Genomic DNA, 25928 nt, shown 5'->3' on the forward strand with positions numbered 1-25928 from the left:
ATATAAATTTTTCTGGTTCAAAGCGGAGTCAAAGTGAATATTAATTAGTGTCAAATAATAAAACAGTTGAGATTTGCATGAAATCTGGACATAAGAGCCAGATGTTGAGAAATCTAAGAAAAGTTGATTCTCTGCTTGCAAAAAAGGGGACAGGTTCATTTCTGGAGTCAATTTATTTTCAAAGTGCCATTATTGCACCATTTGTCACGCAAAAATGCAAGTTCAACATTTCTTACAACTCCCAGCAGCACAGAAAATTTGTTTGCAGGCTCTTGCTAACTATTGTGCTTCATTCTATCTAACACATTGTGCTGGTTGAGGCCACAGGAGTGCTTCACGTTTGCGCGTCATCACAATGCTGTGAAGTGCGACCTTGACTGCGTGACACCGGCAATTTAAGCTGCGTTGTGCAAATTCAGCTTGATGCTTTCCATCTACGTGCGAGCTTAACCCTTTCCACTCTACAAGTGCACAGACGAATTTGGTAGGCTCGTTCACCTCTTCTGCGGTCCTCAGTCTAACTCGCACGCATGATCTGGGGCCTGATCACCGATGATACACAAACTTCTTGTGACAGTTTATTGTCTACCATCATGCCTGCCTTGGCTGTCAGGACTAAACAGCCCTGTTTCGTCCGGTGCCGTCTTATCGGTCACCAAAGTTGTGGTTTCATGCAGCGGGATCAAGTTATATGCGAGAGTTTAGACTTGAGGTGCTGCTTCACGGCAGCGCAAATTCCGCCTCGAAGTGTGGTTTCACGGCAATGCGGGCCGCACTGCCGTGAAAGCACCTTTAGGGCAATGCTCTCTGCCATCAGCACCGCCCAAGAGATAGGGAAACAGACCTGCTGGCTGAAGATACGTGAACGATTCACACATCTGTGAATGGAGACTGTTTTTACAATGATTTGGACGTTGTAAGCAATTTTTTTCTGGGGTGTTGCAATTGCCGGTGCAGTTTATACACAGAAAAATATGTACACCCGGCAACAAAAGTTTATGTACCACGGGATCTCTGAAAGCGTTCAATTCCCAAGTAGCCTGTTGCAGTAGCCAGTAAAACTGTATACGACAATGTTATTAGCATATTCTAGTTGAGGCCCGAAATGCAAATACCAGACTGTGTTGTGACGTTGTGGAGATATCAAGCTTTTTTTCTCAGTTTTCTCAGATTTCATGGTCTGTAATATTTTGTCGCCAGGTGTACATTCATTGGTTTCGAATTCTGAATTTCGAGCCGAAGTGAACATCGAATAGCATAATATTCGGTCAAATATTCGAAAATTGCACAAGCCCACTTAGAAGTATGTTCCACTTTCAAACGACAGTAACACCTCACTTTGTGCTGCTGCTGTCTTTTAGCAGCACGGTCAAACCGAAAATGTTCTCACCATTTTTGTCATCATGGTCCTCGGGTGGCTGCGGCATCTTGCCTTGAATGTTGCTAGACTCTAAGGTAGCATCATCTGTGTAGTTAAGACATAAACGATGGAACATGATATTAAAGAAGCTGTCAAATCAGTCCACAGATGTTGAAACTAGAAAATTTTGCTTGGGTACCACAACTCTACACAAAGCACATATTTTGCACGCTATGTCTTATGAACATGGCGGCCGTGAACCAAGTTGACGTCTTTCACGTCTGCGGTACTCTCGCATTTGTTGGCTAGGCGATTTCTTGGTTTTTCGACTGCTGCTCTGCCGCTCTGAAGAGCTATTAATCAACCCGCAACAAACTGCGACAATTCCCTCGCCCACACACGAATGAACAGCGCTGGTTAGGTTTAGCAACCTTCGGTCCCATTGGTCGCGACGAAGACATGCTGCCCAGCCGGCAAGTCGCAGTTGCGGCAACTTGCTGATAGTCTGCTCGTACCTGCAACCACCGTTGGCGATTGCCAAGGACATACAACTGCAGTTGCGACCTTCGGGTGTGCCATGGGTACCTTCAGATTTAGTCTAGACATGCTTTTATGGTGAAAGGTCACATGCAGTCACCAGCGCCAAGCGGCATACACAGCCACTATCGCAACACACTCAAAGGCACATATATACATATAGATATATCCATGACAAATTTATTTCAGTCACTCTTCACCAATCTTTTCTAGCTTTTTTTGCTTATCACTTGGCTTATCTATTTTATTCCTACCAGTAGGGATGAGCTAGATAAATCAGGCGATGCAGTAGAAATAAGCTAGATAAGCCAAGCGATACACGAAATGGCTCAACAATACGCCTTTTTCACGGCATGACAGCACATGCACCCTGCCCTAGTGGATTAGTCTCAAAACGTTTTGGAAGGGCGCGCAGGGAGTCGCGTGGCCAGATATTGAAAAAAATACCCTGAAAAAAAAAAGAAAAAAGCTCACGAATGCTCACTGCAGTGAACACTTGTGCGGTGTATCGCGTTGGTACTCCAATGGTCTATAGCTCTACATCGGTGTGGTGCCGAAAACATGCCCGGCTAAATGCTATCTTTGTTTGTACGCAGACAGTTTGGGTGCGCTGCAATCATGGCGCGCTAGTGGGTATGTCACTTGGCACTCCCCTTGTTCCCTTCCATCCTTTCTTGTTCGTGCCAAAGCAATCATATTGTTGGTCTACTCAGCGGTGTGTGACACGGTATTTTTGTGTATTTTGCGGGCATCTGCAGTAAGCTGAAAAGCAGTAATACTTAATAGATAGAAAGTAAGAAACTGTCTAATCGGACGTTTTGCAAAGCACACTACAACTTTCCGATTGAAATTTTTTGCCTAACTTTGCTGCTTTAGAAGTTGGTTAATTATTCTTGACTAACCATCTGATTAAGCAAAATACAAAAAATAGCGTGGTACACTACATACAAAAAGGAGCAACATGCATTTGGTCGCGTCGTCTTATAATGCATCAGCATATTTCTAAACTCTGGCTAAAGTAGCTGAAACACCTTGTGTGTACATGTATATATATATATATATATATATATATATATATATATATATATATATATATATATATATATATAAAGATTAAGGAAAGTCTGATGCAGCAAGGAATTCAGAAGATGCAGTTGATGCAGTTGTTACAGTTGAATAATGGCAAAGGCAAAGTTTAAAGGGGCTCTGAAACACTTTTTGAACATAGTACAAAAATGTTGCCGATCTGTTGCCGAGGCTCCTGTGAACATGTGAGCCAAATATTATTGCACGGCATCAGCAGGGAATTTATAATCTCTGTCACAAGCAGCGAAAAATCACTTGCAGTCTCATTTGCAATGTAGTCATGCAGCGTCAGCACAAGCATTTCGACCCACAACAGTTATTGGCTGATTTCAAGATCACGAGAGTATTTCCAGTATTAGAATTATTGCTCATTTGAGTTAAATAAATGAAAAACATATGTCTCCAATCTCAGAAAGACAGAAAAAACATTCCATCTTCGCACTGCCGGTTTAAACACAGCAGTTGCTCATTGCGCATCTGCTACGTTTTGCTCCATCTGCTGTACATGGCCTCTGAAAAAGCATAGCATAGATACTGCACAACAGCCATGGGGTGCCACCACGAGCTGCCTCACTTTCAACCTTTAGGTGGGGCCAACAGGGCATTGCTCCCTTCTGCACCCTTGCCATGTCCCCTGCATAGCTTCAAGTGTGCTAGTGGAAATGAAAGGAGACAGAAAGCCTCCAATCGGTCCGATGACTGTGTCTAACTTCGCTTGTGCTTGAAGGATTCGAATTTTTTTTCGGGCAGGAGATACGTGAGGCGACATATTAATACTGATGCGATTCTGTGATTAGTAAGAGTGTTTCAGGGCCCCTTTTAGTCCTGACAGATGGCAAGAAGGAAAATAGATGCAAGGCACAGTAGTTACAACTGCATCCAGACTTTGATGAAAAAAAAAAATGCAAGGCACCTCAATCTGCATTTTCTGTCATTGTTCCATTGTAAGCATACAAGCAGATGTTACCTGAAGTGGTGCACAGAGGATGTCCTGGACATAAACACACAGGAAGTTTTAGAAATAGCACATCCAAGCGTCTTTGGGTACCGAAAGCCCAACGCCCTGCTTTCATTCTTTTGTACTCCTTTTCGCATTCTTTCGTAAGCCCGATGGTTTGCGTGTCCCTAATTTTGGGTGTGCAATACTTGATAGTCCCTAGTGTGTGTACAGAGAAGGAGATGTGTTGTCACACACACTAAGGCCATTGCTCATGAGAAAAGGCTAAAGTGGTTTCACAAATAGCAAAAGGTGCAAGAAGCACATTTAAAATAGGGCAAAATACTTCAAACTTGATGCCAAGAAAAAAAAAAGAAAGGAAAATGAGACAGAAAGGAAGCCAACACAAGACCTTAAGGCCCAGGAATTCACTGAAGGAGCACATGAGCACACACACGCACGCACACACACACAAGAAAAGATATCAAAGTGACACCAAATGTAGAATTGTGACATGGCAATCACAAAAACACGAAGATGCCAGAAAGCATACAACCGGCAAATGTAGCTGCCCCATGGATATGGCTGGAAGTTACCTGACTCAAGGCGGGCAGGCTGCGTAAGCACGGAGTCGGCAGATGCAGGACGGCTGCCTTCTTCACCACCCAGGCTCAGCTCCCTGTGGAACACAGACACTTCGTAGTACACAATCACTGCTTACGTGTATGTTTTTTTCGTTTACCAAAAGTATTCTCGTGGCTGTATCCAGTATTTCAAAGAGGAGGCTAGGAAAACACAATTCTCATTAGGCTGAGTAGTAATGGCACCAGTGGCACCAATAGCATTCACCATCAGCTGCAGCTACACAAAATTTTGCCACTGTATACTTTCTCTAGGATAACTGTTGGGCTGAGCCTTCCTATAAGGGCCCTTCATGCAGCATGCTTCTGTTAAAGAAATATTACGAGCTGGACAGATTCCCAAGGTCCCCTTGTGTGTAGCTTAAGTGGAGTCTAGCATTCTCACGAGGACACAGTTACCAATGACAAGTCACTAAAAGGCAATGCTAAATAATTTTACACTGATAAAACATTATTTCTCAACACTCCATTATTATTTACTTTGTGGAAAATGGTTATTACTTTAAAGAATGGAGGCCGGACTTCCTTTCTTAACATTTGCTTCTGAAATGTTAACTCCAGCAAGCCAATGTGATGTCACGGATTTCGAAGTATTTTTATTGTACCTGGGCCATACGAGCAGTGGCTAAGTTCTTGGCACTTGATAGGCTGAGTTGTTGGCTTTTTTATAATGCAATGCGGTCCCCCTTACTGAAACAGTTAATGAAGCTTGTGGAGCAACAGCCAACATCCATGGTATCATGAGAGCTGGTAGGGGAACTCCGGAGCGACGTCACCAATCATCGTTCTATTTTGAATCTTTTTGGACTTACCGATCCTCCTCTCGCATTAAAATGCCCCTCACCAGGACCCATCGCAAATTTTAAATATAAAATTAAAGTTATAAAATAAAGTTAAAGTTATAAAGTTCTAAAATGTCAAATACTGAAAGGTCTATTTTACTGAAGTAATTATTCAAATCGGTTTATTACTGGAGGAGACAAGAAATTCAATGCCCTGTTACCGTAGTGCCAGGAGGCAATAACGATTGCCAAAAAATATACTCTCTCCCTCTGCCTCCAGTAGCATCCGCAAGCAGCATTCTTTTCCCGCCTTCTCCCATACCGGAGCTGAGGGAGTGGGTCAGGTTCACTCGATAATTCCCCCACCCGCCCTGCTCACACACACACACACACTATTTTTTTTACCCACCTCTTTCTTTTTCTTTTTTTTTGCTGAGTGGTGCAATTCTGGTGGCAGGTGTTGCACGTTCCGCATTGGACAATTTTCCAAAGTAATGTGTCATGGTGAGTGACGTTGCCAGGACTGCTATTAATGTCAAAGCGTTTCTGTGTGTTACCTTGATTCTCTGGGTGGGAGTGGCGCTTCCTCAAAAGCGGTGTTTCATGTGAAATTGCAGCTCTTATTGCACTGTGCAGCACTGTAATACTATGCAGACACGACTGTCAGCATGTGAAGTATGTATTACGCTTGTCCATTTAAAATGGCCAAACTTGGTGAAGGGCCTTTTAAAAATGGCCTTTTTTTTGGTACTGGTGGCAAAAGCCACCATTGGACACACCAGTGCTGCCATTATAATTGAATTGAAAGTCGGATTAAGTTATATCACTTCATCGCTTCAAGAGCGCATGCAGCATGAAAAGGGCCATTTTCTCCTGCGATTTGGGAGGTTTACTTTATATTAAATGTTCACAAACATTGCCTCTGGTTATGAAGTGGTATTGAATGCTGTGTTAGCAGCTAAGAAAGTTGTTCAGAGCCTTCTAAATGCTTTCTAATATGCTCATCGTGATATATATCCACCAAAGCAAGGATTTGCTCTTGTTCTGTCAATTGCAAAGACAAACACTGGTCTGCGCAAAAATAAACTGGTGGGAGCTTCGTAAAAAATTTGTGAAGTATATTTGACATGCTTTTTCACCAGCAGCAGAAGTAAAGGTCTTAACTAGTATATGGCAAAAACAGCAAATAAAGTTAAACAATATCTAGGGTACAAAATGAAAATGTGACCATTCCCCACCTCACGTCCGAGTTGCATGCTTTTTTGTTTTCTTTGGGCTTTGGGCTAAGATAAAAGCAGAACATTACAGCAAGTCTTGTTATTTGTGCACTGGGGAGCATGTAAACGAGACCAAAGTAAATGGCATAATATGCTCCTCACGCAAAAAAATTATTGAAAGGCGCTGATGCCGAAGCCCTTGCATTGTACGGGCAATAGAACTTTACAAAGCTGCCGCACATGTTTAGCCGGCACTGATATTGCTAGTAAGTTAAGTAATGAAGATACTTGCACCATAAGATAATGCTGATAATAGAGACATATTTTGTAGTGCACAGATAGCTAGCAATAATGATCTGACTAAACCAAACGGGGCAATGTAGATGGATGTATACATAAAGAGAAACATAGCGAGAAATCCTGAACTACAGTAACATTCCTTTCTTGCTTAAACTAACTAAAGATAGAAAGTTTATGTGATATGTTGCGATGCCAGGTGCATGGCTGGCTGTATTTTGTTGTGTATCTCGCTTCACATATTCTATTGCTTCACACTTATGCATGCAACTTGTTTTGTACATATACACATATGCTTCCAATCTCGCCACTGAAATTTGCCCCCCATTCTGCTTCTGTAAAAGCTACAGTGCTTTTTATTTCTGTGCTACTATGTACATCAAAATCTGGCCCACATTGGTAGGGATGAACACCACAGATTCTTGTACAGCATATAAAACGTTAAAGTCAATGCAAAAAGAAAAAAGGGCTCTTACATAAAACTTTTGAAACTGACCAAACGTTTCGGCACGTGATCCAACTTTCCACATCATTCAGGCACTGGCAGTAGATGGCGCCACAGTATGTCGCCACACCCAATTACAGAAGCCTAATTTAATAATACTACTTAACTTTTTCTCTTTGGTGTCCTTTTAAAGCACCCGCAAACAAGCATGATAGAGTTTTGCAATATAAAGGAAGTGTACAAGAGTGTTTGGCTTTTCTGGGAAATCGCGTCATTATCACATTGACACATCATTCATGCTAACTTATTAGGCTGCCAGCAATGTTTCAACACTGACATTCGTTCCATGCTAAGGCACCAAGGATATCAGCATCATATTACATTGATGCACTTTCTATGTGCAAACATGACACTGCCAGTGGACATTTCAGTAGCAACACATATGGCAAACGTAAACAAGTATGTGTGCTATTGTTTTGCAATAATAATAAGAAATAAATTTTTTATAAAGCCATGACAGCACCCAAAAATGGTCGCACGCATGATGGCAATGAATTACTGCAAGGCAACGCACCACCAGCCAAAATATAGGAGTGGTACATTCACAATGTAATAAGCCCAGTCCTTGCACATAACAAAAGATGATTAAAACTTAACATGACTGCACTTGCTCATGTGCACATGATGCAATGTTGTGCAGTTTTGCTAGTGTCATGCAGGGCAGAAAAAATAAATAATAAGAAGCTCACCGGTAATATGTGTGGTCAATATCGCCACTTCCCATCACCCTAAGAAGCAAAACGAGACAACAAAAAAAGCACAATAGAACACAACAACCAAGGGATAAAAAGAAAGAAACAAATAAATAAATAAAAGAATGGAAACCACAGAAAGCAATTATGTTTATAATACGTGCATAAGAAATTCACGATGCGGATGCACTTCTGATGTTGCACATACATGTACATGACACATGCACATTATATGACACTGCTCTAAAACTGTCCAAAAAAGAAATGGAAACTTGTGTCAATGCAGGGTGCAGAAGAAAGAAAGGCAACACATGCATGATAGAAGATGCAAGTGAATGAATGACATGCAGCATGAGGCCTCAATGCCTCCATAGTATTGTGAACGCAGGACTACCAGCTGTGCCCTATTTACGAAGACTGCTGACAAAAAGGAGTAAACATATTTCATGCCTAGTGCCTAACCACTTAAATAGTGCATTTGAGTTATAAAGTCCAACTTTTGCCTTGGGAACAGAAACAGGCATAAAACACAAGAGCTGCAGAAACATGACTTATCTTTGAAATGCCCTAGTAAGACTTCACTCAAGAGCTGCAAAAACATGGCCTACCTTTGAAATGCCCTAGTAAGACTTTACTCCCTCTTGACTCCTCTCAAAGTTTGTGACTCCCCCATGTGGCTAAAGTGTTTTGTGCGTGATGGCAATGTGTTATTCTGAAGGAGTTGTTTTTCAATGTAGAAGGACACCCATAGAAATTATTTGTCTACTGCGGAAAGGCACAAAGTGCCCTCACATAGATGTCAATTAGTGCGTTCATTGGAGCAATAGTTGAAAAAAAAAAAGCAGACTAACGTGCCAAAAGAACAATGCACTAGATAACTGGACAATGTGAATGCATCAGTGCAAGAAGAAATAGCAGATTCACTATGAAACAAACCACCAAGGACAACACAGTCACAGCAGCTGCCTGAACAGGTGTTTCAGAAACAATGTTTCTCCTGGAAGTTGAAATGAATTTTTGCAAACTCTTGAAGTGGCACCTTCATATCAGGACAATGCTCTCATTCGTCAGTTAGCCGCTTCTTCTTTTACAAGCCACAATATTGAAGCGGTCTCTCACACATCTGGCTCTGAAGGATGCTCTCTGCAATCGTGAATCTTCGAGATGAGCTGCTTATGCACCAAACAAATTACCAGTCAGCAAAGTATACCTTCAAGGTGTGTTTCATAGCAGCTGTAAACTTGTGCTACCATTTCTATGACAACTAAATGTGCCAATCAAAAGAAAGTGATTATGTGGAGAACCAAGAACTTTCCTAAGATGAGTACTCTATACTAAACTCTTTAAGAACAAGACACATAAATACCCCCAAAAATTATTGTTTTCCATCTAAATGTGCAAAACACATTGAGAATAAGGACATATAAGCAAAAAAAAAAAAATCCACAGAATTTTTCTCAGCAATAGGAGGGAACATCAAGCGGAAAACTGGAAGGGGGCTCCACCCCAAGGCATCAATGGCTTGCTTTGGAATTTGTACAGATCGGTCTCTTCATATGTGAACCATGGGTGCACATTTCATTTTTTTTTTAATATCACTTGTGCGACACCACTGCATCCGGAGATCTTGCATTGGCCTGTCTCGTTCACCTCTGATTTCAAAAGAAAGCAAATTGCACACCGACCTTCTTCCGCATCCTGTGTTCCTACTCTAAACCAAGAAATGACACTTGCTGCCTGTCACTCAGTGTTGGCCCAGTAGATTTATCAAGAAGCCTTATACTCAATACTGAAACTCAGAAAGGAAACGAAAAATTCCTGGTATGTTGCCTGTAGGCAAAACTGCCCTAGAGGGTTAAAAATTATTTGGGAGGCCTTACAACTTGGAAACACACCGGAAAGTGACTAAACAAAATAAAAATGGAAGAGTTTCTTCCAGATAATGTTTTCCAACTGAAAATCAATGGTAAGTGCACAATGGCCCACCAAGTTTGGCAGCAGGAATGACAGTGAAAAATGCAGACTACCAAAGCAACACAGGGGAGGATTTAGTATCAAGCAGTTTTTTTTTTTTTTTTTGCTCAACTACAAAGGCAACTTAACACTGACATTCATGGTGACTTCAGATTTTCAAAGCATATGTTTGTTTTCACTGCAAGATAAAGCCACTGGAATAAATTTGAAATATTCTGTCATTGGTGCCAAAACAGTTTGTTCTTTTTCTGGTCTACAAAGCCTTTAACGATAGCTACAGAAGAGATTCACCACTTCCAGCAACAAAAGCATTCGCTCCTGCATTTGTTAATAATAAACACAGGCACAATTACTCGGACAAAAGAAACCAGCGGTCATTGTAGCAGTAACAAAGCTTCCAGCTTCATTTACTGCAAAAGGATTGCAAAGGCCTCAGTCCTGTGTAAAACAACATGCAAAATGATTTCATTGCTTCCAATGCACTGGAATAATTTCCGTGCATTTCCTATGCACAGAAAAAAAAAAAAAAAACATCTGGTGCAACATTTCCAAAATATGAACAGCTATAAGACAGTGCTTGCGTATGTTGTATGTGTGCCTTTGCTTTTAAAGAGCAATGTACCAACAAGCCTGGGAATGAGTTCTTTCAAAGGGATCCTGAACCACCCATCGGGCTTGGTGAAACAACACAGTCAGTAGATAGCATACGCTGCTGTGAACGTCTCAGCCAAATTCTGCAGTCGTGCGCAGCCAGTGGAGCTCGCAAGCGGAGTGCAAAATCACCTTTATTTCAAGCACTTCCTTTTCAACTGAAGCCTGCTTCTCACTCTTTTCTGGGCGGTTTATTTCGTAATATAGCAGATTCCGATATGCAGCTGCTATTCGCCAATAGCTGAAGCAAACACATAGCAAACACAATGGCAAACACATCAATCAAGAAGTGTGTTTGGATCAGTGCGCTTCTACCTACTGTTACTGAGTATATTTATAGACACAGTTTAAATAAGCAGGCTGAAGTAAGCAAAGCTCTGCTTTTGAAATTTGATAAGAATTACGTACTTCCGGAAGAAGCCAACTATAGTCGACTCACACTCGGCCACGGCTACTCTTGTAGGAACTAAACTTTGGTCACCCTGCTTATTGGTGTCGTAGCCGCCGGGTCTTGCTAATTTCGACTAGTCCTGAACGTTCAACTAGCCTCGAACCACGCAAACCTTATGGTCAGACCACATACATGCTTGCCAGCACTTGCTCACTCCTGGCGACTCCTGGTTAGACGCCTTGGTAGACTTCGCTTCATATTGAGTGCGATAGAGCTTGAAAATGTGCACGTTGAATGTGGCTGCTATCCGTCAGTCAAGCTGGTGCAGGACAAAGCCAGTGTGCACAATGAAGCACGGTGAGACTGGAGCATATGAGTGTGAGCACGCACTCAAGCCCTGTTGTGCATAAAGCAAACGCTGCGCATACGCACTTGCGTGTAGCTGCAGTCTGCTTCGTAGTGTAGGCACTGCTAACGCTGCGGGCTGCCGCAACGAGTCCACTGGCTGAGAGCATTGCGGCTTGTTGAGGACAACTGTGTTTGGCTACGTTTGGCGTGTCATAGGTGCCAAAATCGGAAGTAGTGGCATCTACATGAACATTCAAAATTAAATTTGAACTGCGCGCCAGGGTGACATTCAGTAGGCAGAGCGTTGCAAGCATGCCTTACTCCACTGTAGCCTTCGCAGTGCAAGGCATTGAGGAAGGAACAGGAGCACAGCGAACAGGATCATATGCGTCCTTTGATTGCCAATAACTCCACTTCTTCTGAACACATTGGAGCACTTTTTGTGCCAAAGTATTTCTGAAATAGTCAATCTAACTTCAAATGCATTTCTTGAATTGGATAAAAGGTGATTCAGGGCCCCTTTAACCTGTAAGGCTGTGTTCATTTGAGGCAAGTGGCACATGGCTAAGGAAAGATGAAGCAAAGTTTGTGACAAAGCTGGGCAATCCCTTTAATAATTAACGGCTGGCTTCTTTTGCCCATTTCGCTAACAAGCTGCTCAGCTTTTTTCAGCTCTGTTCTACAAGAGGTAAGGGCAACAGGACAATATTCAACAAACCAGGGAAATGGGAGGCACAATTCTTAAGGATGGAAGTTAAGCTACAGGTGGGGAAGGTTGGATGGGGTGAAGGCGGCCGGTTTGCATTAGTGGTTGAGGACTCACGGAGGCAGGCCGTTGGTGGCTGCGCTGGCAGCCGCCGTTTGGGCAGACGGGGACAGCATGGGAGGCACCTTCTTGCGAAGCCTCGGGCCGCCTGATGCACTGGCACAGCGCTTGCCGCCACCCAGGCTGCCATTTTTGGCGGTCTCACGTTCCCCACTGCTTGATGGCGATGCCCTGCCATGCCACACCAGAGCCCTCTTTCGCATAGGTCCCCCTACCAACAGCTCACTCACTCGCACCTTGAGAAGTGGCAATCGAAAGCCTCACCAAGCTTCATACCCCCATCAAGTCGGTGCACAACTAGGTTCCATGTCATTTGCAGGTGTGCACACATTAACCTTTAGTATAACGTCAAGATTGGAACAAGTTGTGTGTAAGCACCTTTGGAAATGAAAACAGCAAACTCAGACGAAACGCAAGAACAGGGTGCACACAGCGCAGATTCCAAAGGTTTATTTTGAAAGAGAGCACATTTATATGTGATAGGGCACAACAATTTTTATATGTTTTACAGTCTTCTTCAAAACAAGTCCTTGTTGGAAGTTGGTATTGTGTGCCTCCTGTCTTTTTTATCTGAGTTTTTTTAGTCCTTAAGATATTTTAGCAATATCCCTAACGCAAGATAAGTTTGCCAGCAAATGCATTCGGCAAGCTTGCATCACTTGAAATGAGACATGCAGACATGACAGCAGTGATGAGTGGTAAGTAAGAAATGTGTGGATCCCCATACCAATATCTCCCTCACTCTCAGCCGAGCAGTGAGTGCAGTATGTGAATTTGTTTCACTCCATTCTAGCGTGGAGCCCGGGCAATGCCAATAAAAGGTATATGAAAGAATACATTAAGAATTCAATGTTAACATGCCCAAACAATTAGCATCAGAAGTGCATTCGCATTATCTCTACAATAATTTTCATCGTGTCTATGCCAAGTCCAACTGCTTTGCTGTACTGCCTAGGTGGACGTCGGATGCATTAGCTTGTCACAACTTGCGAAGGCGTACTGTGTCAATGAAGGTAAACAGTAAATTTCTCTACCTGTACTTTGAGTTGAGCAATAATTTTATAAATCAGCTTCAGAACAGTGTTACCTACATACCAATTACCCACTCCCTTACCAGTTGCCACTGCCATCAGCTGCCAACAAAAGCTCAATCCGCAAAGCACATCACCAAGCTAATAGAGTGGATCCATCTAAGACAAAGTACACCTGCTTAAAGTTGCACTACACCTACCCATTTGACTGGGGTATTAGATGTGACGTTAGCAAACTAAATAAGAGTTAAAGCTCTCAGACAATGCTATGACAGTAAAAAAAAAAGGGCAGTGCAGGGACCCTAGAGCAGAATACATAAAAGAACAGCAAAGATGAGAAGAGAGAATGCAGAGGTAAAAAAAAAAAAATGGGTAAGCAACAACTCAGGAACCCTAAAGCGTGCATTTTTCTAAAAGAAGAAGCACTGCAGCAAAGCTAACTGTTCTTTGTTGTGCCATTGAGAACCTGCCAACCTGCCTAACACCAGTGGGCACTCTACATGCAATGTAACCAATTCAGTGATGTAGTGAGACTACTGCCAACTTATGCTTAGTTCTTCTACGTCCCCAGAATTCAGATATGCTATTAATCATCACAATACACTGTGTGCTCTAGAGTCAGTTGCTGTGAACCCCCCCAAAAATTCTCCAGCCTGAGTTGTTTGCTTATTTGCACGAAAACTCCCCCAAGGGGATCACACCTTTTACTTGTACAACTGTCGTTGGACAACAGCTATTGCATGGTCTGTCCGAAAGCTTTAATAAGAACAAACTCTGCAGGCTCCAGTTGCATAACACTGCGGTAGCTCAATTTAAATTTAAAAATTATATTCTGGCATTTGATGCGCCAAAACCACAATCAAGTTATGAGGCAAGTTGTTGTGGGGGGCTCCGAATTCATTTAAACCACTAGGATTTCCTTAATGTGGACCTAAATCTAGGTACACAAGTCCTTTTTCTTTTTCAGGTAAAAGCATCTTGGCTAAAAAAAATTCACGCACAAACTCCTCTGGTAGTGTCTAGCTATGCATAAGCACTGTGCCATTTGCTCATCTCCACGCAGCTCGTTGTCATTATGAACTTGATCCGACCAGTGTAAACAACGGCACGCAGCGACACGAACTGCTGCCGACGGCGGCAGTTCGTGTCGCTGCGTTCGTGTCGTTCGTGTCGTTCGTGTAGACGGCGGCGCAAGGTGAATTCATGATGCAAGCAAACTACTGCAGGTGGCGGCGCGCGGTGCGCTGATGATGTTCCCATTATTATAAGCCATCAGTGCTCTTTAACACCTTTACCAACATTCATGTCGAACAATTATCAACCGTGATCAACCATACCCCAGCAGCGGCTATGTATGGCACAGCTACATGGGCCTTATCATGAAAGCAATCTGCGATGGGGACAGAGTGCGCCGAGTGCTGATATCTTCGTGTGCTCTGTGTTCTCACCACTTAGTTCCCACTGAAGCGAGAGGCAGCACGAAGGTCAATTCACTCGCTGCTGTGGGCCCTACCCTGAAAGTGATTGTCTTACATGACGGATGGACAAATGAAGGGATGGACGGATGGACAGGTTTCCTTGTTGGGTAGGCATAGAAATGTTTAAGCACTTTAAGCAACAGGTCGCTGACCAATGTAAAAAAAGTTTTGCTTTTTGGCATTGATCAGTGACCTGCTTTATTAATGACTGCAAAACGTAGGCTGCAAGATTCACAGCGGAAGGTTTCATATTAATTTTTACCAACTGGATTTATTTAACACGGACAGTAACGTCTCGTTCATTCGAATTTCACGGGACTGAAAAAAATGTCTCAATTAATCAAATGTCGAATTATCAAGAGCATCAAGGGAGCAATAAGTAAATGCTTACTTATTTATTTACTGAATTAATCAGAAAATCCTGTTTCTATTTTGCACAAATGCAGTGCAGAAGCTGCAGTTCTCATCATCTCGTGTCTGATCAGTTCTCACAGAAGCGAAGGCCTCGTGACTTCCTTCAAAGTGTGGCCACGATGCAAGGCCTGTGTCTTTATCCATGACATTCTTTTCACCACAGCGCACACAGCCGATTATTTTCTCACCAGTGAGCTGGTCGCCAACAGATCGTCCGTCTATAGAGATGTTGCCGGTGAGCTGTGGTAGAATCGCTTTTCATCTTCTAGAGTTCCCTCCGTGCTAGTGACATTGCGCATGTAGAATTCTTTTGAGTCAAAACAAAACTACCGTATTTACTCGCATAATTTTTGTCCAAAAAAATTGACGCTAATTCAGGGGTGCGATCATTACGTGGGTTAAATTTCCCGCAAAAAAAAAAAAATTTTTGTTTTCATTTTGCGTTTGCTGCGGGATAACAACAGGTCAACAAATAGGCGGCTGCCGCTGTATGTAGTGCGGGACCGCAAAACAAAGATGGCGGCCGGCAGAGCAAGCTGAACGCGCCGAACGCGATTTTTTTTCTTCTCGTGAGTACGTTACGTGCATCGAAACAGTTTCTTCCGTATCTTTAATGAATAATATCGTTAATATCGGCAAGTTTGCGGCAATAACGTAGCCATGTCCACCTTGAGGGGACAGAAACAGATGGGTGCACATAGCTGCCAGTGACATAAAAACGCATGGCGGGCATGCTGCGGAAACTGCGGAATTTGTCTTCATTACTATCATAACACGGCACGTTTCCGCTAAGGGTGGGCGAATATCTTAGCTGTGTTACAAGCGTCGGCGTATTAATAGGGTACACTTCAAACCTATCAGTGTAAACGTGCCTGCTATCGTTGCCGCTCGCGGTTTGTAGCGTGCCCACGAGTGCAGACGAGAAGAATCGAAAGGCGCCTTTTTGTTGTTTGTTAACCGCATTCATTATAAAGCCTACACATAATAAAGGCAAGTGTGGTTGTATCTTTTTTTTTTGTCATGGAAGTGCGGAAAGTGATTAAAGGAATGAAATGGGGCATCAGCTTAAGAATGTTTGGTGCGTGCAGACCGCTTGGTTTGTCTTGAGTCGTTCGCGTAGCATTCGACAGATGGTAAGCGCGATCATTATTAGCCAGACTTGGCACACGATATATCGCTGCGGCAAGTTCGGGGTGCGATCATTACACGGGAAATTAAAAAAAAAATCGAATTTTGAAGACAAAATTTCGGGGTGAGGTCATTACGCGAGTGCGATCATTATGCGAGTACGGTACTGCTCGCCACAAATGTTGCGGGCAAAACCACCATCGCTTCAATGCGATAATGCATGGCAACCGTGAAGTTCTGAAGGAATACAGCGAGGCTGTGATTTTTGAATGTGCTCCGAAGTTTTTGTGATCGTCAAAGTAGAAAGCAAAAATGGCCACCCGCTACCGATGGTTTGAAACGCTGCTTTCGAGACCTTCCCCGCCGCTCGGGGACACTCTGCGCCATCGGATATGAAAGAGAAGAATATTTTGTTTTCTAAAGCACTTCGATTTTTTACAGTCATGCAGTAATTTTTGAACGCGCTCCGAGGTTTAGCGATCGTCAAAGCAGAAAGCAAAAATGGTTGCTTCCAGGAGCGGCGCGTGCGCTTCGAAAGATCGCAGATCTCGCGATACTGCCGCGTGTGCAGCTGACTTCATCGATGGATCAAGCAAAAATGGGTCTAAGGACGCTGCCTTTTTGTCGGACCGACTCGGAGCGAAAACGCAAACCACCGTGGAACATAGGCGGCCGCAGCCCGCCCCACCCGACTGTAGTGATTGAAGTTAAAATTTTTGTAGTGAAATATCTGTTAAATAAAAAATTTAGATTTATCGGAGACAGTGTCTATTAGACGGCAATACACTTTGTATATCTCATAATTTTTGTTACATCTTTTTTCTTTGCAGATACAAGGATGGCTTTACAAAATTTGCTCAATTTTATTCCACAATCTTGATTCTGGCAATCTCTATATCTTTTATGACATGCATCTCCTTAATAAAAATTTTACACATGAAAAGTGCATCCGTTCTGCTTTTTCTTTATGCATTACATAAAATATTGAGTGCAGTAGTTCCCTTAGAAGGAAATGATCTTGCATAACCTATAAAAAACACCCATTTCCTAATAGTAGAGAGAGTTAATGGGATCATGGATGACGATTAAACAGCTTTGAAGACACGCGGACGATGCAATGGACAACGATTACACAGCTTTAAAGACACGCGGACGATGCACACTGAGCCAAAATGTAACTACTGTTTGCTACAACTGCTGCGCTTGAAACCGTGGTTACTATCAGTGTAATCATGGATGGCAACACCACAGTTCTGAATGCACATGGCCAACGCGCCTACCGAGTAAAAACGAAACTGCTGCTTGCTACAACCACTGCGGATGAAATCACGATCAATATCGACGTGATCACTGATGACAACCACATAGTTCTGAAGGCACATGAACACAGTGCCATGCGCAGCGGTAAATACAAGAATAAAGGCTATAAAGGCCAAAACAGGCATGAAGACAAGACCATCTTTCTCGCGTTTGCCCAACCAATGGATGCGTGCGTGTGTGAGAGACATTTGGGGACTTTTGTTTCTCGAAATCTGCCTTTCCCTAGGTACTACAGTACTACGGAGGAGGACCATACGGTTTACGTGGATGACTAGGGCAATGCAGGCTCTGCCACTTCGTTTCGGCTAGACACTAGCACCACTTTGGCTCTTTTGCATTGCATAACTGCGGCACTCCACACACATTGCACTTCGAGGGTTGTTCGAAATAACCGATGTGTGGCCAAATATGTCCGAAGTAACAAGATTTTGGTTCAATCAAATAATGCAGACGCCTGCCAGGCCCAGAGGACACATCCAAATTATTGAATTTTTCTGAGTGAACAAGGGATGAATTATTGAGATTTTACTGCATACAGCTCCAGTGCATTCTGCCCCACTTGAAATGTGGCTGTTTTCATGAGGAACAAAACCTGCAATATTGAGCTTCGCAGCAGAAGGCCATTGCTACTGAGCCACCACCGCAATAGGCAAAGAAACAAGCAGCCTCGGCAGGAAAACTTTCTGCAAGTACGACAATTGCTCAACAATTAGTGCTACCATAGTAGCAGAGATTATTCCTTCTAGCAGAACTGAAGAGAGGCTGCAGACATCAGGGGCTGCCAATTCAACAGTTGTGTCACTACACCACCAATGAATGTGCCTTGTGCTGTTAATGCAGATGTTGCAAAGAAACCACTAACATGCAATTTTTAGCTTCACTTTGCAGACAGATAGACAGGTCATAAAGAGGTGTCTGGTGTAGTACATGTGCTTGTACTTAACACCATCATGCACAAAAGAGAAGAAAATCTTGCTGCCTAGAGCCCAATATTTTCAAGATGGCAGTGGCTACATATTGGTGCTAAAATGGTCTATAGACCTCCTCCACATTCGCAATTGAGAGCAGCGTAATTGCACTCTTACACAACATGGCAGAAAGGACCAAGTGCCTCGCCTAATGCCATTTATTTCGCTGAAATCTCTTGAGTTCATTTGCAGCAGTTATCCAAACAAGACAAAGGGGTTTCAGGAAGACGCATACTCGTCCACTTTTAATCAATTGCGTAATTATGTTGCTAAAAGAGCTTTACGGTGGTGTGAAGGAGTTCTATAGCAGGCAACATGATCGTGGGCAATGAAAGATGCAAGCATACCTGCTGCTGCCACCTTGGGATGGGGAGGGCCGTTTGGCCTTTGGCCTCTTCTCACTATGGCGGCTGCTGCCCACTAGGTTTTCATAGATGCTGCTGAAGCTGGGTGTTGGATTGTTGCTGGCCAGAGACGATGGCTGAAATAGAAAAATCAACTCTCATTTTTACTTAATGTCAAAGGTCCGGAGCTATGTACAGTGTGCACCACCCTTGCGTACAGCACAGGAACAGCGGCCACCGGGGCACTCCGGAGCCAGCCAGCGACGTCTAATGACAGCTGCTGGGCCCGAAATTAGGTGTGTCTGGGCATGTTTGGCCACATATACAGACAAGCCTTGCTCTTTCACCGTAAGTGTTCGCCCATGAGAGCAACCACTTACGAGCCCTCGTCTTGCCATTGCTACTTGTTTACGTGACGGTTTCGCATTCACGCGAGCGCGGTGGCGACTGTATTTCTGGCGCAAGCCTTGAACAGTCATGCTGCTGCCGATCCAGTGGCTCTTGTCATGCTTTACAGCAGCTGGAAATTCACCGCTTGACACACGCTCGGTCATTTGCTCTCTAGAGCGCGTCTGTCTAGAAATCATAATGAATAATAAAAAGCTAGACATCCTAGGCTGAGTATATTCTTATCTGGCGAGGACAAAGTACCACAGCCAAGCAGTGCGAAAGCATGCTCAGCAATGGCTGCCCAATAAGCTGCTGAAGAACACCAAGCTATAGTACTTATGGGCTGTACAATGTCCCAGAGACAAATTCGTAACTTAACAAAGCTACCTATAAGGACAGTAAATAAGATTCTACAAGCGTACTACAGTGCAGTCCACTTAACGATATCAAGAAGAACGAAAAATGCTATTGTTACAACCAATCATTGCTATATCTGGACTGCCGAGAGAAAAAAAAAAAGCTACCAAACATACCTTTGTAGCTCCGGAACCAAATTTGACATTTACGATTAAGAATTGGCATTGTCGAAAGAAGGCTGTGAGAAAATGAAACATTTATTTATACTGTTAAACAGTGCATGAAGCGTTAGGCACACTGAAATAGTAAGAAATCTGTATGTATTTGCTTTCACGGAAGTTTCAGGTTCACAACCGCGGTGTGCATCGTGTCCAGTGGCTGTGCAAGCACTGGCCACTATAATTTAGCGTACATGAAATCAATGAGCGACTCTATTGATGACAGTTTACTTTGCGTGAACACTGGCATCGGTGTCAAAGGTGGGCCACTGTCAATCTCGTGGACTTCGTCGCACAACGCCACCGTCTGTCGCAACAATGATTGTCCCGTCGGAGATTCTTCGCAGAACAAGGCAGCGCCATCTGCACTCAGAAACTCCTCCATCGAAACACTGCCTATTTTACAGCCAGTAGTGACGTGCTCCCAGAGTTTGGCAATGTCAGCGGCTGCCAACGTGTTGGTCTCACACATGGGAGTTTCGCCCTAGCGCACAAAGCTGGTTCTAGCCTTCATTGTCGTGGCACTCTCAGTTTTCAGAATCGTCGATATCATCGACTGCACGAGCTCGTACTTTGAGTCTTGCAAAATTTGAAGCTTCGTTTCAAGCGACACAGCTTTGCGCTTTGTTGGGGAACCTACCACTGCTTCCGCGGCGCATTTCTACACTTGCTGAGGAAGAGAGGGAGATTGTAGAAAGGTAGCACAGGCGTGATTCACTTCTCGCCCCCGTTTTCTTTCTCTTTTTTTTTTCTCCTCTCTGGACGCTTGCCGGCAACACAGATGCGAAGCAGCTGGCTCCATCTTGTGGCACGCTGCGCCAACTTGCGATGCTGCCCGTGGCTTTTGCAATCGGCGCGCTGGCAGGACGCGCTGCGCGGTAATGGCTACAGATACGAACTCGCGTAGGCAAACTGTTTGCCCCGTCTCGGCTATGGGGAACTTAGCAAAGGAAACTTCACGATTATTCTGCATGAAAAACGCCACCCAAAAGGCAAAATTTCTATCGTTATATCCGTTGTGCAGTGGATAACATATTATTATTTATAGGTTCTTTTTCTCATAGCTCTAATGCATAAGTTGATACTCTGAAGTCAACTCATAGTTATAAAACATATATTGTTATATGTGGTATCGTTATAAGCTGACTGCGCTGTACAAAGAAGGTCCCCAAGAGTGACAACTTCTGAGGGGGACGAGTCGATTGTTGCTGCTACTGTTACGGACCCTTTTCTCGGTGCCCGGCAAATCAGGAATGAGCTCGGGTTAATAAATATGAGCATCGCAAAAATCCGCCGGTGCCTCCATGCTGCTGGACTTCACAGCAGAATTGTGGCACAGAAAGTGCTTCTGGAAGTGAATCACAAGAAAAGACACCTCCTTGTGTCTGCTGTTGAAAGTTGGAGCGAGCGAAATTGGCGAGCGGTTACATTCATGAATGAGGCGTCCTTCACAACAAGATGGGACCAACAGCGAAAGGTCTAGTATCCATTCAAACACCGGTAAATTCTCGTCACTTTACATTGGGCACAAATATTCGGCACTTAACATCCATTGTTAAGGAGCATGCCAATAAGTCCGTGCATTATTTTTTTTTGAGCAGTAGGTCAACTTTAATTGTAATTGTCACACTGACAACAATTAGGACTTTTAAAATGCAGCATTTGATAATGAGCTGATGTTCAATTTGGAACCTAAGTCTAGAAATTACATTTATGGTTGCATGCCAACTTGTTACCTGGTTCCTTGCAGCTATGATGAGCCTTATGTGTGGAACGTTTGCTCAAGTTGGAGTACTATTGGACATGTGTGGGGCGTAATAAGCTTTAAAGGCCTGGGCGCTTCGCACAGAATTGCTGGGAGAACAACATCCGAAGCCTACGCAAGCATCATAGAAACCGTTTCGCTTCCGTATGTTCTAGACAGGCCTTTTCCAGAAGGCCTATTTTGGCTGCAGGAAGATGGAGCTCCCATCCACACAGCCAGAGAAATAGCGCAACTTCTTCACGACCTTGGAGTGACAAGGATCAAGTGGCCAGGAAGAAGCCCTGATCTCAATATTATTGAGAATATATGGGTATGAATGTGAATTTGTCAAAGAAACCAGGCTTAGCATCAGCGAGTGGGAAAAAAAGAGTGGAAGTACCCGTGGCGCCAACCCAACATTGTTGACACCCTCTACCGTTCACTGCCACGACGAATCCAAGCATTGAAAGCTGCCCAAGGAGGTCCCATCAGCTACTGAGCTGCCAACAGCCCTCACAGATAGGAATGGCAGGTCAAGCACAAGGCTATAAATCCACTATCTTGCAGGCTTCGGTGCATGTTACATGATCACACGGCTCCAACAAGTGCTCTTGGGGTCAAGTCATCTTTGTTCAAATGGACGAGGAGAATCAACTGCCTTTCCAACACCCATCTGAAATGCTTCCTTTGAGAGTTCTCTTCTGTCTAATTACGTAATTTGTAAATTTAATTCATTAGTTAAGACTGTTAAGGGAAGTGCTTTCTGATGATGTATTCTCACATTTCTCACAATTTTCTGATGCAGTATTCTTTGTTAACCGACCAAGATTTTAGGTGTCAAAGGTCAAACTGGTCTACAGTTTGTGGGGATGCGCGACTCTCGCGCCTCCCCTGATGTTTTTCCCGCATAGCGCGTCTCCTGTAATCCCACTTCGCCGCGTGGCCTGCGTGACGTCAGCGGCGGTCGATGTGGTTGGGGCGCAGTGCGAGAGATGGCGCGAGTGTTGTGCTGCTAACGCCGCCGACAGGCGAGGTTACTTGGGCGCCGAAAGGAAGGCGCTTGCTCTTGGGGGTTCGAGACATCAAGCAGCACGGACGTGCCGTGCCGCGCGTGGAGCGACCCTCTTCCCCGGCGGGTCGGCGCGCGGCGTGGACGTCTCACGCGCGCGCGCCGCAACCCATGCTTCCGCGAGACCGCCTCGCGTGGCCGCCTTCGAACGTGCCACGATTCGCGTGACCATACACGCGAAGGACCAGGAGTTGGGATCCAGCATGGGGCGAACATATTCGCTCGCTTCCGGTCGCGGTGAGTCAGACTTCTAGATTTGTCGCGCGCCCATCGGCATGTTTTGTGGATAGCAACTCGGCTAGCAGGCACTGATCTATGAAAGGTGCAATAAATGCCCTTGTGATTGTTTGCACTACTGTGTTGTCGTTCCTTTGTCCCAAGAGTACAGGAGGAGAGACCCCACAAGTTGAATAAATTGCCTATGAATGTAATCTCACCAGCACTTTCAGGTAAACAATGCCCTTTTTCATTTTCTCCTTCTGGGCAGTGCATTTACAGTAAAACCTAGTTAAATCGTACCCGTTTAAGCAATAGTTTCGTTTTAAATGTAGTAGAGTCAAATACCTGACTCAGCGGCCATTGAACATAATGCGTTTTGTATCCACATAAACCATACCAGCTTATTGCATACGTATCGGTTAACACGTGGTGTTTCCATTTTTCGTCATGAAGTCACGGCAGTACAGTGGCCTGGCAGAACAACGAGCTTCAGAGATCAGAACGGCCTCCAAGCCACGTCCAAGCGCCACTGCAGACAGCGTCTGGAAGGGTGAAGCCACGTCAACATCAACATCAACATCATATCAGCGCCGCACCAGAATTGGAGAGCATTGTGGCCCATGTTGTGGCGTCGTGCAAGCTAGGACAAAAACCGGGTGTCCTCAGCATAGAAAAAAAATTGGACATCGTTCGTGGTGTTGAACGTGGCACAAAGAAGTAGGTGGTGGCACGCGAGAGGGATCTACCATTGACTACGGTGTGTGGCATTTGGAATGTGAGGGAGAGGTAGCTCGGCAATGCTGCTCCAACCGCGAAAATACGTCGGGTACAAGGTTCCACTTTTCGAGGTTCGACTTTTCGCCATCGTTGCCTCTGTTACTGCCAAAGTGTCGCCTAATGACAGTGACAACGACGACACGGAAAGTGAAAGTACGGTCGATTCAGGCCCAACAGTGGCAGATGCTGTGCATTACTCCAGCCTCACACGGGTGTTTGCCGAGAAGAGGGGGCTGGCAAAAAACCTGGCTCGTAGCTTCATTGGGTTTGAGGCCGCCATCTTTGCTGCTAGACTGCCGCAGCATCAAACAAAAATAACAGACTTTTATCGCACGAAGTGAATAAATACTCCACGTTCTCGGCCGTTGCATCGCACTCTCTCGTAGTTCGGTTTTTGACAGGTAAGTGGCGAATCTCACACTATGGCGAAAAAAATCGGCCCTCAAAGGTTTAACGAGGCTTCACTGTATTTTCACATTCTATTTGCTTCCATGAGCTGGATACTGAGCCATCTGGAAAAAGCGTTGCGCTTTAATCGTGCATATCGACTTCATCCTCATTGACTACTGTAGGCAATAAAATGAATGTCTTGCAGGTGTGCAAGTTTGCGGTCAACAGAAAAAAGAAGGAGGCTTCCATCTGTTTTTGACAGTAGCTGAGTGTCAGAGAGAAGGCACTTGTCTTGAAACTAAGCCCTGCCTCGTCTCGGCTCACACGGCTCAGCTCCGTGCGAAAGCGAAACTACCACATAAGCAAGTAGCAGTGGCAAGACTAGGACGCAGCATAAGCATTTGCTGCCGTGGGCAGTGAAAGAGCAAGGCTTGTCTATATGTGTAGCCAAATGTTCCCAGATGCATCTAATCTCGGACCCAGCAGCTACTGTTAGGCATCACTGGCTGGACCTGGAGCGCCTCGGCGGCCGCCATTCTTGCACTCGACACAAAGGTGATGCGCACTATGCACTAAGCAATGAAATGGTACACTGTGGAAACGTGTTGTTCTCTTGTGTCCCTATATCTGTCACATGTGTATTCTGCAGCATAGTAAATTGGCATTTCTGCATTTCCTTGTGCTCATAATGAATACATTGCAGAGGAATAGGAGAGTACAGTAAAACCTCGTTAAACCGTACCCGCTTAAACAGTAGTTTCGTTTTAAAAGTAGTAAAGTCAAATCCCCGACTCAGCGGCCATTGAACATAATGTGTTTCGTATCCGCATAAACCGTACCAGCTTACTGCGTACGCATCGGTTAAAACGTAGCGTTTGAACTTTTCGTCGCGCAAACACGGCGCTGCGCCGTCTCCATCGGGCGGCCCGGCAGAACAACACGCCTCAGAGATCGGAACAACGGCCTCCAAGCGCCCTGTACGTTTGCGCGTGAAGCCACATCAACATCAACATCATTTCGACGCGGTGCCAGAGAGCGTCGTGCAAGCGAGGACTCGCGTCGTTCCGAAGCTTGGATAAAAAAGACGCCGGGTGCTCAGCATAGAAGAAAAATTAGACATCGTCCGTGCTATCGAACGTGGCACGAAGAAGTCGGCACTGACACGCAACAGGGATCTGCTGTTGACTACAGTGTGTGGCATTTGGAATGCGAAGAAGTTGCTCGGCAGCGCTGCTGCGACCGCGAATATATGTCGGCTACAAGGTTCGACTTTTCGCCATCATTGCCTCTGTTGTTGCCGAAGTGTCGACTAGCGACAGTGACGAGGACGACACGGAAAGCGATAGCACGGGCGATTCAGGCCCGACAGTGGCATAAGCTGCGCGTTGCGTCAGCCTCATGAATGCAAACGCCGCGACGACAATAGGGGCGCGATAACGTAACTCTATTCCAAATGAAAATTATTCCAAACTCCGGCACCCGTAATGAAAAGGGCGCCCCCGGGACTTCTGCAGCACTACTGCGCACGTGCATGGTGAATACGTAACGCCAACGAGGAATCTGCCATGCGAGTGTTTGCCGAGAAGAGGGGGCTGGCTAAAAAGCTGGCACGCAGCTTCAGTAAGTTTGAGGCCGCTGTCGTCTGCGTGCTAGGCCGCCGCGGCATCAAACGAAAATAACGCTTTCGTCGCGCGAAGTGAATAAATACTACATATTTTTTCCCCTTTCATCGCACTCTCTCTGAGTTTCGTTTTCGACAGGTAAGTGGGCGATCTCATGCTATTCGGTTAAGCAGTACTACCGTTTAGTACGTACCTTTCCCGAGCTCCGGCCAACT

At 44.6% G+C, this 25928-nt stretch overlaps 1 protein-coding gene across 10 annotated transcripts in view; it reads right to left on the reverse strand.

The window, feature by feature from the left end:
- The window catches only part of Alh (coiled coil domain containing protein Alhambra), a 61986-nt gene that overhangs the window by 18407 nt on the left and 17651 nt on the right, over nt 1-25928 (reverse strand). For 4 of the 10 annotated variants that reach the window (XM_075680344.1, XM_075680345.1, XM_075680343.1 and 1 more), the window contains exons 9-14: nt 18931-19064; nt 12242-12415; nt 8052-8090; nt 6582-6626; nt 4517-4599; nt 1391-1465 (exon numbers count right to left, since the gene is read on the reverse strand). In XM_075680344.1, coding sequence (XP_075536459.1) covers nt 1391-1465; nt 4517-4599; nt 6582-6626; nt 8052-8090; nt 12242-12415; nt 18931-19064 — 550 coding nt within the window. The remainder of the gene's footprint in view (nt 1-1390; nt 1466-4516; nt 4600-6581; nt 6627-8051; nt 8091-12241; nt 12416-18930; nt 19065-25928) is intronic. The other 6 variants (XM_075680351.1, XM_075680346.1, XM_075680348.1 and 3 more) reach the window with 5 other exon arrangements.

This window comes from Dermacentor variabilis, chromosome 2 (genome assembly GCF_050947875.1).
Source record: "Dermacentor variabilis isolate Ectoservices chromosome 2, ASM5094787v1, whole genome shotgun sequence".
NCBI classification, from domain to species: domain Eukaryota; kingdom Metazoa; phylum Arthropoda; class Arachnida; order Ixodida; family Ixodidae; genus Dermacentor; species Dermacentor variabilis.